At 30.7% G+C, this 14,430-nt stretch overlaps 1 protein-coding gene across 1 annotated transcript in view; it reads right to left on the reverse strand.

Annotated features, from left to right (window-relative positions):
* LOC130897384 (rap1 GTPase-activating protein 1) overlaps nt 1-14,430 on the reverse strand; it is an 848,316-nt gene that overhangs the window by 828,765 nt on the left and 5,121 nt on the right. Inside the window, exon 3 of the mRNA XM_057806214.1 lies at nt 907-951. Within this exon, the coding sequence (XP_057662197.1) occupies nt 907-951 (45 nt within the window). The remainder of the gene's footprint in view (nt 1-906; nt 952-14,430) is intronic.

Below are 14,430 nucleotides of genomic sequence, written 5' to 3' on the forward strand. Positions count from 1 at the left end.
ATCAGGTTAGTCAGTATTCGTGATATTATTTTGTTTACATTCTTCTCCTTTGGTTATAAAGTTATAAAAATATTGTTCGCGATATTGCGTCGATTTCCGTCGTGGTGTTTTATTTTTAAATCCGATATTAGTCCGGTCAAATTAGACCAAAAAATAAGAGTGAAGCTACATGAAAATCTTAATTTGAATGTTCAATTCCCACCAGTCAACAGGAATTTCTTACAAATACTCACAACAAGTCTCAGTTCATTTCAATGTTGTAAGAAAAGTTTCCTGTTGAAAATATATTGGTGAAACCATTAAATACGACAACTTTTGAATCATTACATCTCAGAAATGGTGACTCGTAAGAAAATAAGTATTGATACGTTTTTTATAGATAGTTCTATGATCTACAATTTTTGTTTAAGGTATTTTTATGATAAAAATCACCGTTTTGCTGAAAATTGCTAAAAATTCATTTTTTTGACCTTGATCAATTTTTTTTCCATACACGGAAATGATGAGGAACATTAAAATTCTATGTTCAATTGTATTTTAAACAATTTTACTGATTTTCAGCTTGATGGAAATTTATGTAACTTCGAATGTGTAAATTGGCCGGATTATATGTTTCAAGTTAGCAATGTCCTTTAGGCGATTGAACACTCATAGATAGTGTCAAGAGCTTTCTACATTTGTATGACAAAAAGGACTCATACAGAGAATTTCTATTGATTTGCTCGTAATTCATAATTATCGTCAATTTACTACATAAACCAAAAATTACCAACAAGAAAGTTTAGTTTAATGTTAATTTTAATTTTGGTTGCATAAACCAAGCTTAATGATCTTGTAAATCAGTGTAAAAAAAGTTGCAAGTCTCCTGTTCAATTCCTTGAAACCAAAAAAGACAATCGCACTTACCTGTGTCTTTCAGATGAACTTATGGATATCGGCCATTGGTCCAAACTGAAAAATGAAATATCTTTATCAGTGATTTTGATAACACGTTCTAAAAAAGATGATATCACGGACCTGCAGATAGATTTGTCTAAAACGTAAACATCGAATCCTAATTGCAATAGGGCTTTGTCGGAAAATATTAGCTCGTTTTGGTCGCGGCGTTATTAATGATAATATCGGAACGATAAGCTAATAGAAACTTGAAACAAACACATCAACCAGTTAACTTCCAATTGTCAAATGTTTAATCATACTTAACCATAGAAAACATTACGTTTAGTTGTCAGTTGTGTTTTGTTATTCCGTGTCAGTTACGTTTTGTTATACCATTTTTAACAAATGATCGGCTAGACTGATTTTTTTTTGACTGATAAATTTTTCTTTTTTCTGCTATTTGCGTCTTGTTATACCACGTTATAACGAAAGTTATTATTATTATTAATAATTTTTATTAAATAATAGTAGTCTAGGGTATACAGAGTGTCCCACGAGGAGTTAAAAATATCTGTATATGGTAAATACTTGTAATAAAATCATGAAATTTTATACTTTTGGGTTTTCGAATACGAACTTTTTAATTAAAATATTTTCATGTATACTTTTATTAGGCTTTGTAATAAATGACACTTATTTAACTGTCATTATACTTTCGATACTTTCGAAAATCGTGAAAATGGCTAATTCTCAATTTAATAACGAATATTATGTATACTATGTATACTAAAAGTATACATAAAAAATTAAAACTTCTTAAAAAATACAATAATAATTAAAAACCTCAAATATCTCGGAAACGACTAAAAGTTGGAATAGGATTAGTAAATACAATTTGATTTGATTTTTTTCACAGACCTTGACAAGATAAAGAAAAATACTTTTTTATTTCTTAGTGCTTGTATCAACAAGTGAAAATAAAATTTAGACCAAAATTTACAAAAAAAATTTAATATCTGGATAACGGTAAGGTTTAGGTATAGGAAAATGTACATGAATTTGCCTTATTTTTTACCCCTGAATGCATTAAAATAGAAAAATCCGGTGGTTCTATTTGAAAAAATTAAGAAATTTGATATTTATGAAGTTAAATTTTGAACACTTTTTATGCACACCCTGTATAAAATGGAAAAGTTTTCAACATAGATTCAAATACGTCTGACCTTGCCAAAAGCAACCAAACAGAAACCATTTTCATATGTTTAGGGAATCCTCGTAAAAAAATAATTTATAAGGATCAAATTTTTTACAAAAAAACCAATAACTCAAAAAGTATGCATTTTTCGAAAGAAGTTCTTAGACAAAAGTATACTATAATTTCACGTAGATTTCAAAAATTTATTAATATACATGTTATTCTATTCGGTTCTACTGGAAGTTGGTCATCTTTCAAAATATTTTAGTTAAAAAGATCGTATCCGAAAACCCAAAAGTAGAAATTTTCATGATTTTACTATAAGTATTTTGAGATATACAGATAGTTTTAACTCTTCGTGGGACACCCTGTAAAAAAGAAGTTCAGCTTGAGGTTATATAAATTGGCCATGCGCTTTTATTATTGCATTGTTAAAAATAATACAGCATGAAGCTTTCAAGGTGCAATTCTTGAAAACCAGTTTAAATTTTATGAAGGTTCGAATTTAATAATTAAAAAACTATTTCATATTATCTTAATTCGTTTAGATCGTAAACACTTCTCTACTCGGTGTCTTATTTTATTCTCAAACTTAGCAAAATATTGAGGTAGATTCATAAATATAATGAACACTTGTATATTATATAAGATTAGTATATAATGTACATGCAGTTATGCAGCCCAAGGCCGGATTTAGATGTCTTGGAACATCAATGAATGAGTGAATGAACAGCTTTATATCTCGAGTTTTTTAATGAATTGTAAAACCAAGTTGATTCACTCAACATTTAACAAACATATATGAATATAATCGAAAATGAGAATTACAGGGTGCTTCTAAATTTATGCGACAAAATTGCTGGTTATGATCGAATGAAATTAAGATGGGACTTTCCTATAACAAAATTTGGTAATTTTCTAAAAATAATGTCCCACTCCCGACTTAGGGTTGTAGGGGGGTTTATAGGGAGGTAATCACAATATATGGAAGGTGGAATTAGCCGTCGGTCACTGTTTTTAAGTTAGGTTAGGTTAGGTTAGGTTAGGTTAGGTTAGGTTAGGCTAGATTAGGTTAGGTTAGATACAAAGGCCCAGTGGACAGAAATTCTAACGAAAGACATCTGAAGTTGGGTCTTACGGGACATGGTTCATTCGACACATTCACTAAAAGAATCCAGAAAACCACGGATGATAATTCATGACCAATGTTATGACCAAAAAGGAGATAGAGGATAGGAATACTCAAGGTTAAATAGGAGAAAGGAAATACGGGAAGTACGCTGATGATATAACAACTTGTTGTCCTCCCGGCGTAAAAAAAGGTTAGGTTAGGTTAGGTTCTACTTAAGAAAACTATTTATACTACATCTCCGTGCTCTTTTAACACCTCCTCGCCACACCCCTTGATCCTTTTTTCACCCTATTTTACTATAAAAAAATAGTTATTGAATTTTCAATTTTTCCATATGTATTTTTCTATGATAAAATAATAATTGCTTATGGTTACGTCAATTAAAAATTATGATTGTTCATAAGTAGCTGTACTTTTTATTTATATATTTTCAAATAAAATTTATAATTTATTAAAACACGTAATTCAGAAAATATAAAATTTTTATTCGTTAACCCTCTATATTTTTTTAACAAGGGATGACCTGGAATAAATTTTTTGTGTTCAGTACACTTTTCTTTATTACCCGCTATAACTCCAAGTCGATAGGAGGTGGGGGATGATTTTTAGATAATTACCCAAAATTTCCTTAGCCCACCCCTTTCCGAGGTATCACCCTTAAAAAGAGGTTATCAATTTTGAGTTTTTATATTTTTTTCTCAAATTTCAGTAATAAAATTCTGTGATTTTCGTGTACTAGCAGCTAACGACTAACCACGGGTATTTTTTCAATATTCTTTTGTCTTTATATGTGGGTAAAATTAACAGCCCTAACTATATTCCATATCAATGATGAAGTTTTATGAAATAAAAATTTAACTCAAAATTCATGTTTTATTTTAAAAAAAAATTTTTATTGTTAAAACGTTTTTCCAGAACCAGTAGCTTCAGAGAAAAAAATAAACATCATAATTCGTAATATATTTAATAAACTGACATGTAACAGGAATTTTGAAAAAATATAGTTAGTTGCGAGTGCATGAAAATTGCAGGATTGCGGGTTTCTAAAATTACTAAAATTTCAAAAAAATTCACCGCATTTTAATGGTGATATCTCGGAAAGGGATGGTCTGAGAAAATTTTGTTGTAGGGAAGACCCATCTTAATTTCATATCACCTCCTGAATATTGTCGCTTGAATTTAGAAACACACGGTATATTTAATCAAATTCGAATATTAATGTAAAGTCTTGTTTTACCGAAAGTATCGATTATGGGGCCCCTTTTTCGTGTAGGACCGGGAAACTCTTTTTTTAATCTGGACCTGACTAAACCTCAAAGTAACAAAACAGCAGCTGTTAAATTCTAACAAAATGAATATGAAATTAATCAGCTATTTTAGCAGTCAGTACATAAAAATATATGAAATCAAGAGATAGAAACGGGGGGGTGGAAGATACTGCTTTGCTTCGGATATTTGTTTATGGTTCTATAGAATTACTGAGAAATCAACAATTACATTTTTATTTTGTCATGAAACGAAGAAGCTAGACCTAGCAGATAATGCGGCGTGCAGATTTTGTTGCACAGAGGACGAAACCTCTATCCACATTCTCTGGAAGTGTGAAAAACTAAGGAATTCCAGAGCATTACATCTGGGAGCGCTTGAAATAGAAGACAAAGATCTCTGGTAATTAAAGTCATCCAACATTTTAGACCATTTAAAAGGAGTGGCATTAATAGATCAGCTGTTATCACTGGGTTCTCCAATATCGCAGCAAGAAGGGGGACACAATAGATCCTTTGGATAGCAGTGTATACGAGACCCCAAATCTATATATGAATATACATATACGTACGAAATTTGAAATAATAATTTGAATCATTCTAGGCCCTAGCGTTTGTATTAGAATATTTTATGTACCGATAATGAAGCTGATTAATGTCATTTCTTGGTTGTTACATTATAGTTAGTTGTAAGTTATAGAATAATAAAAATAAATATTACCATTAATAATTACTCTTCTTTCGAATTTAGTTAAATATCGCATGATAATCACATCTACTATAGCAGATTATAACAGTCAATATACAATATTGTGATGTAATAGGTTATACTTCAAAATTAGTTTCTTTCAAAAGTAAATTTTCAGTTATTTGTCAAGCATGTTTATTCTCTAAATAAAAAATAATTTAGCACTTAAATAACATTACGTATGTTCCTAATTGAAAATACTAATAACACGAAGCAGTACAATGACAGATTCAGATTGAAGAAGAAATTAATTTCTTAGGAAAATACCGAAAATAACTTGCCATTAGGCTTGTTACGTTTTGAGTATTTTAATTTCCTAGTTCACTTATTGTGGCATAGTTGTTTCTTCTGATGAATTTATACCAACGTTCAAGCTTTTAAAGAAATTAATTTGTTATCGATCTCCATTTAAATGATTCAATAAAAACTCAGTGTTGTTGCTAAAACATCCTCTATGTATGTACATTCTACAAGTAAATCTAGTTAATTTTTCCTGACATTATTTTTTATATTAACTGTTCTAAAACTGGCCAGTTGGAGTTTGACTACCACCAAGGTCCCAACCGGTGCACCACCATCAAAACACCAAATTCAAATCCAACAAACTCAGATGAGGGGTGCAACCATACCGGCCTTCGATATTCTATTGACGACGATTGAAGTCGAATCACATCAATTATAATATATTTGGGTGTATTGGCGTTTACTTTTGTCAGATATATTCGATTTACGAAGCCGATTGAGGTCGATTGTCACTTTATGTTGAAATTTCTCTTGACTTCAATATATAGAAATCTGAGTTGTTTTCTGTTTATAACTGTCTTCATTTATTGTGCTCTTTTGTATACACAGTTGATGCGGAATTTACTACTTTTCAATAAATTTATTATTTGCTGAAACCTTTTTACTTGTAGTCAACAATAAAATCAATTTGGATAATCTTGCCCAGGGATAGTTTATTTAGTTTTATTAATTAATTTCATGAGGTGTTTCCAGATTTTCCACCTTCCATTATTCATTTTGAACTTTGTTCGTTAGAAAGCTGGTGGCGTCCAATTTAATATTAATTGTTCACCCCATCTAAGGACCAGACAAAGATTCAAAAAATATAATGTGGAAATATTGTATATATGAAATGTAGGTTACAATAATGGAATTGAAAATAAACACAAACAAAACGAAAAATATGGTAATAAAAGAAGCAATGAGGATGTGAAAAATAAAGAAATCAAATGCAGAGGAATCATTTTAGAGAGAGTGTCGATATATGAATAAATGTAATAAATTTCTAATGAAAATTTGGATAATTCACGAAAGCAAGTTATAAAATGGAACAATTGAGAAGAATGGAACGATATAAAATTACGAAACGAAAAATTTTAACTTTGGGAAAGAATTTATTTTAATACTAAGCAGTAGAAGCAATAAGGGATCAGAACACCATCAAAAACTTCGATGCAAGCAAAAATATATGAAGTGAAAAATGTCTTCAGTTCGATCTAGAAAGGAATTATCACAAACAGGAAATCATCACCCTGTCCGATAGCCAAGCAGACATTAGAGCTCAAGCTCCAATGTCATAAATACAATAATAAAAACGAAATAGCTGATGATTTCAGTACAAAAACGATCGGGAGCCTGTTGAGCGTTCGCTGTCAAGACTTTTTTGTTTTCTGTGTCTTGTTAATGATGCATTCATCACTCACCCACTCTATTTTAATAATTTATGCGATTCCAATTAATTTTTCTTGTCTTCAGGAACGAATTCAATCATTTTTCTTGTAAGAAAGGTTACAACCTTAAGCTTGATATTAGAACTCAGTCGATATAACTAATTTCCATCATTTCATCCATGCCAAGACAATTTTCGGTAACTTTTCACTTCCTAGACTTTTATATATGTTTTTCGTGATGATTTGTCTTGATTTGAGGTCTCTTTTCAATAAAAATGTTATTTTAAACTGACTTTCAAAAGAAAGAGACCTAAAATCAAGACGAATCATCACGTAAAACATATAAAAAGGTCTAAGTAGCAAAAAGTTGAAGAAAAATATGTGAAAACTTTCTTTATCGAAGTTAATCTGATTATCCAAGTGACTCAACCATAGATCATCTATTGATAATAATAGAAGATTGCACCGTTTAATAACTGATCTATTCACGAATCTATTCGAAAAGTAAATTAACTATTTTTGCAACAGTGGTACAGATAATATGGTGGTAGTTCAGTATTAACCAGAAATTACCAAGTACTATTATTAAGATTATTATTCGAAAATCTTTATGTTCTTGTATTGCAAGAGGCATATTGGTATATTTTGTCTATCAACAAAGTACAATAGTATATTCTACAATTTTTCTGTTCATCTATATACTTTTAAATATAATAAACAGATCAAGAATTGCACCTCGGCGATATAAGGTTTGTTCCAACCTGCAAGTCTAGACCGTTCTTGGAACGGTTATTGGAAGCGTTTAAATGATATTTTCTGCGCAATCTCCGGCTATGTACGGTTCTGTTGTCAACCAAGTATCGAAAGGATAAACAGCTCCATCAAGCTAGCAGCCAAATATTCGGAAAAATTAAAAAATAATAAATGAATCGATAGGATTTTCAATGCTCGTTCTGAAAATCCAAACCTCGAATTTTCTCCTTGATTCGATAAAAAGATAGTAATTAAAACCATGGTTGCAAAGTCATCGGCGTCGTTAGATGCAAAGTATAGTATGTCAAACTAATATTTGAAATAAAACTGGTAGTGCATCTTTGTGTAATAAAAAATTAATTAAACATTGGAAGTGCATTAGGAAACATGTGACTTTTGAAAGATCCATTTATTACTGTAATTACGTTACTTAATTAGTAAATAGAACGATCTCCTATCGTCTACACTATTTCAATCACTTAATTCAAATTGATTCAAGCATCAAAACATCATCAAGTTCTGAGCACGCCAACTCACAAAACTGTGCGCAATGAATAATCCGAAATAATTAGTTAATGAGAGAATTAGGAGCATTTCATAGGTATTTTTAGTTTTTCCTTTGGGCCGGAAATAGAAAATATTTTCTAATCTGAATTTGCAACCACGGTTTTAATTAATATCTTTTTATCGGATCAACGAGAAAATTCGGGGCTTACATTTTCAGAACGGGCATTGAAAACCTCTCGATTCATATATTTTTTTTTTATTTTTCCGAATATTTGGCTGCTAGCTTGATGGAGCTCACGTAAACGATACCCAAAAAACAGCAGTGATGCCAATCGATTGAAATTTTTTTCCCATACATATTTTAAAATACCCTAAATTCAAATTGAGATGCCCTAAGTTTTTTTGTGATATTCTATTGTTTAAAGTAATAACTTTAATAAATGAAAAGTCTAATTAAATACTTTTAATAAATTAAATCATTTTAATTATAATGGAATAGTTTTAAATAAAATTATTTAAAATGTTACAAAGGATTGATAGAAAATGTTAACTTGTTTATTAACTTTACATATTAAGTACGTGAAATATTTTAATAAATAGATAAAATGAATAAATGTATATCCATTAATATTCCCATCTCATTTAATTATTTCAAGAACTCATCAACTTCTTGATCTTCATTTGCGTCAGAATTTTTTAAGTAGTACATTTTTTCATTAAACATTTTCATAATACCAGAGCATGGAATAAAAATCACACACAAACCAAAATTCCTATGTGTACTAAATCTAACCATCATTTCCCATTTTGTTCTTGAAAACACTAAAAAATGCGGTCCATATGTATCAGTTACTATACGAAAAAAACCTGAACCAGGTCGATTTTTATTCTTAAATTGACAATTTACTCTAGCACCCCCTTGAATTATAAGCACCCCCTCGAACATTTTGAATAAGAAAGGGGGTCAAGTGGCACCTTGTTGAAAAGAAATGTTACTCCTCTGTTCAGCAATATAAAATTTATTATGTACTTTTTAATATACTTTACAAATAAATAGAATGTTCAAAATGACCACCATTCACTTCTTGACAATAGCCGAGGCGATTTTGGAATTCTCGTACAACATTTTGTATGACCTCAGAAGTTATTTTGTTTATTTCTTCTGTTATCCTTTTAATCAGCAATATTTTCTAGTCTATTAAAATATACTTAAAATCTTAAATAACCCCATAAGAAGTAATCACATCGGGGGCTCTAACCAGCCATTCGATCGTTCCAATCTACCTATTAAAAAAATCTCGTTTAAATTATTACTAACTGTACGTGCAAAATGTGTTGGAGCTCCATCTTGTTGGTAGTGAATAGATCGATCAATCGCATTTGGATGATTAACATCAGGAAAAAGTCTTTGAAATGTAGACACTAAAAGTTAATCAAAAAATCTAGATAAACCTCACCATTAACGTGTGACCTCAAAAAAATAGGGGCCAAACTTTCACTTGAGTCTCACACATCCCGTGAGGTTTTTCTCTGTTCCAATATCTACAGTTCTGTTTGTTAATCGTTCCGTTTGAATGGAACGTCGCTTCATCAGCTATTTTGTTTATGAACTGCAAATCTGCGTTAATTCTATGCATCATCAATTCACAGAATTCTTGCCTTCTGTCATGATTATTTTCATATATGTAGGATGATTTACTTACATCATTGTCGGCGGCAAGTGCTCGAGTTGTTTTATACGGATTTTCCTCAATCTCTTGAAGTACATCTAAGTACATCTAATTTTTTTTCAATATTTATCACATGTCCAGTTTCACGAAACTTTCTCTCAATTTTGCTAAACGTGCTGACCAAGGTATTTATTATTAAAAATTTCACAAACCTCTTTTTGAACTCATGTTTGAGCCATAATTAAATTTAATACGCGCACAAATATTATATTTTAGTAACTTCAAATACCTAAATGTCAGCAACCTACTAGATTCATATTATTTGGCTTTTTGACTAATATTTTAGTACCTTCAACGATTTTTTCCGGAACAAATACAAAATACCTGATTATTTCTATTTTGTGATAGATCAAAATTTTACATCTTGAAAATTGTCTCAGTTATGATGGCACCAAATTTAAAAAACTTTATATTGCTTAACAAAGGACTTAACACGACTCCCTTTCTTATTAAATATTTTTGAGGGACTGCTGGAGGGAGATAACGTTTTCATACTGTGAATTGTCAATTTAAGAATAAAAATCGACCTGTTTCAGGTTTTTGTTGACATAGTACATAATAACGCTAAAATTTAATTTATTCCATACATATGGACCCAAGATTAGTTATAGTTTTAAGTTGAGATAAGTTATCGGGCAGTCGTATTTGTATATTTTTAGCAATCACAATCAAAAAAGACTTGTATCTCTCTTGTAGATCTCCTAAGTCGTTTGTTTAAGCGGAAAAATTCCGATTGAGGAAGTTATTTATATTTTCTCTAAAAAATACTCTAAACCTTTTTACCCCTGAAAAAATCCCCGGTAATTATGCAGTTTAACCCCCTCATCTACGATCACCTTGAAATTCTTGAAGTTCTGGAAGATATATCAATTATCATTCATAACATACCCACGTAACACTAAAATTAATTTAATCAAACAGTCCTCAGAATTTCTGATCCAGTTTTTCACAAAAAAAACATTAAAATACTTTACAAACTTTTTTATAAAAACGCATATCCGTATCTTTTGAAACGAATTTTGTATAATTCATCTAACCCTGACTTAAACATTGAATTATCATTTTCAAACGTTATTTATTTATACACTTTTACCATATATAAAATCGGTTACTCCCAAACTTTCTGGAATCTTTAAACAACACAATATTAAATTAGCATACAGTCAAACACTTAATATTCAATCTATTTTTACTAAAGTAAAAGATAAAACACCAATCAATAAATTGCCTAACATAGTATATGAAACGTTTATTTTTAGAAACAACAAAATGATCAAAGCATAAATAAGAAAAATGATTTAAATAACTTTAGTGTAATTTATGTATATATTTTAGATTTTGAAAAAACAAATTCTATAAAAATTCAATGCCATTAACAACCAACTAACCTCACCTATAAATTTCAACTTTACTTATAACGACGTAACCTATAAAATTTATTGTCATATATATTCTAGCCACTAAATATTCAACTACAATCATAACGACCTAACCTACTGAAAAAAAATTTTAAGTTTAAATATTGAACATCATTTACTACAACTTGTCTTTATCTAACCTATAAAAATTCAATGTCATTCATAATCTAACAAAAATTCAGAAATATTTCTATCAACGTCAATTTGAATATTGAATTTTGAAACCTATGAATTTAAATTTTTTACAAGAATTAATACGATTCAAAACCACCGAAAATCTTGATTAATTATTTCCCTGACGATGAATACAAAATTATCCGAAAGCTCGGAAAATATATTAAAGTTAGTCCACTTTGGTGTTTCATTGCCACGTTCCCAATAAGAAACAGCTCTTATAATGTTGCTGTCGGAAAATGGGAAAAATTAAATAATGCAAAAGGAAGTTGCGAGTAGGGGCGGGGAGTGTCAAATGATTATTTGACAAGTTTTTTGCATCAGACATTCGTAAAGTATAGGTAACACACTATTCAATTTTTTTTTACATTTTTCGACCTAAAAAAACTATATAGATAGATAGATAGATAGATAGATACATAGATATTCAGGTTCATGGTGAAAAACTGTACAACATATTAAAATTTCAAGATGATCGGAGGTGAGGGGGTTAAACTGCATAATTCCCAAATTTTTCTCCATAAATTTAGGGAAAAAATCCCCAAGTTGGCATCACTGCAAAACAGAATCGTTCGTATAACGATAACTGCCCGGATGGAACACGTAATCTCTATTGCGCAGAATCGTCACCGTATCAAGGACGGCTTTTTTTGATGGGTTGGAACGAACTTATAATTTCTTTTTAAATCATACCACTCGTCGTCACTAGTTATTGTAATCAAAGGTATCGCTTCAATAAAACAATCATCATCGTTGTATTCTTCCAATATAATTTTACATCCCTTAATAGTTTTATGTTTCTTCTTCTTACTAATGTTTTTCATAGCAGTTCCATATTTTGATTTCGAGCTATAAGAAACAGACCAATATTACAGGAATGAATAAAAATGTAATGACTCTTCAAATTTATATTAACTAGTTTACAATGTTAAGAAAAACCCGATCTCTTTCCAACAAAAATTTTTTTGTTATGTGCCATTTAAAACATTATATACGGGAGCGAGGGTCTTGTTGTAACAAGCTCTTTTTACTAGTATCTCAAACTTTATTAGCGTATTTCTTTGACTCCATTTGACCTATAAACCGCGCCACTTCATGTTGCCATAGCCAGTTTTCCGCTTCATTCATGCACGCGCTTCATTTTTGCCAGTTAATATAAAATTGCACTGTTGTAAAATTTTGGTTCGCGTTATTATTACCAATTAATTTCAAACTTACTATACCTTATTTACATTCGAATTTATCCATCTCTGATAATGTGTAACAATTTATCTTGATAAATGTTAAAAATCATATCATGAGGTTAGTTGTAACAACCTGGGCTTGTTATAACGTGTTACTACATGCCCCAAGCTAAAATATAAATACCTACTCATTTTTCATTCCTTTTTTCTAAAATGACGGTGTACTCGTATAAAGGAAAGTCAGAGCGATCAACACAATGTCAAGAAGTCTTCGAGTTAGCTGCAGCAGAAAGATTTTTCGGAAAGCTAGTCAGACTTTCGTTTCTCCTTATAGACACATAAAGAAAAAAAAGAAGTAAAAGTAAAGTAAAGAAACATTCCTCCTTCTTGGCATCAAAATAACATGGCTGGTACTAACTGGTTCCAAAATTTTATACGCAGAAATCTATATTTATGTTTAAGGACACCAGAAACGACCAGAAAATCGAGCGACGTCTTTCAATACAACTAACGTTAATTCATTCTTTGAAATATATCAACAACTTCTTCATCTGTTTAATGACTCTTGAATATGGAACATGGTTGAAAAAGGAGTCACAACGGTTTAAAAACCTAAGAAAATAGTAGCTACTCGTGGCCAAAAGCAAATTAGAGCTATCATATCGTCTGAGAGAGGACCTCTTGTAATAGTTGTTTGTGCCTCTAATGCTGCGGGTAATTTTATCCCACTGATATTCGTTTTTCCCAGACTCAAATATTTTGAAATGTTTATTCGTGGTGAATCCCCAGTGTGCATTAGAGCTGGTAATTCCTCTCGATGGATGACCGAAAAGAATTTTTATGGATCTTTTTATCAAACACGAAAAACCAATCAAGGAAGAACCAGCTCTATTGCTACTTGATAAAAAAAGAAAATGTCATCATATTATCGTTTCCCTCGCACTGCTTCCACAATTTGCAACCTTTCAAAGCTGGGCTATGCTACAGGAGGTAGAAGTTTTAAAAGTTGGAAGAATTTTAGGAACCCATTGGGCTGCAAATAGTTTTATATCTGTGTCAACTGTTTGGGCATCCTATGAAGTATTAGTTCTACACTTTAAAGAAGTTTCGAATGATCCAACTAGAGACTGCAAAAAAAATTTTTTTGACCTACTCAGCAAGATCACAGACACTAATTTCATATTAGACCTGAGGGTTGATGGCTGATGCTTTACAAAAACTTTCAGAGTTAAGTGAGGCTTTGCAGCAAACAGAAAATTACAACTAACAGCTGCTTCATTTGAAGGAAGAAAAACAGTTCCGGGTAGCTTCTCGAAAATGGCTCAAAAAGCAGTAAATAACTCTTTTTTCGGAGTTAGATAAAACAAAAAACTAGCCATTGAGTCTAGAAATGTTTTACAAGGCACTTAAAACTGCTATTGAAACAAGACTCCTTGATCAAAAAACTATGAAAAGATAGCCACGAAAAGTACCAATAACGTTTAGGAAAAACGAAATGAAGAAACTAGATTTCAAAGTTTAAAATTAATAAAAGGCAGTTAATTATTGGTTTCCGAGTATATATCTATTCCAGAGTTTACCCGAAATCCTCATTCCTTTGAAAGAATCAATCAACTCGATTGCCATTTCATCGAGTGAATGTGAAAAAGGATTCTCTCCGATGAACTTAATAATAATAACCACTGAGATATCTACCCTCTACAATGGTATCTGGTCTTTTGTTTGTGAAAATAATGGACCTCCTCTTCGGCTGTTTGATCCAAAGAAGTATG

The sequence above is a fragment of the Diorhabda carinulata genome, chromosome 8 (assembly GCF_026250575.1).
Source record: "Diorhabda carinulata isolate Delta chromosome 8, icDioCari1.1, whole genome shotgun sequence".
In the NCBI taxonomy this organism is placed as follows: Eukaryota; Metazoa; Arthropoda; class Insecta; order Coleoptera; family Chrysomelidae; genus Diorhabda; species Diorhabda carinulata.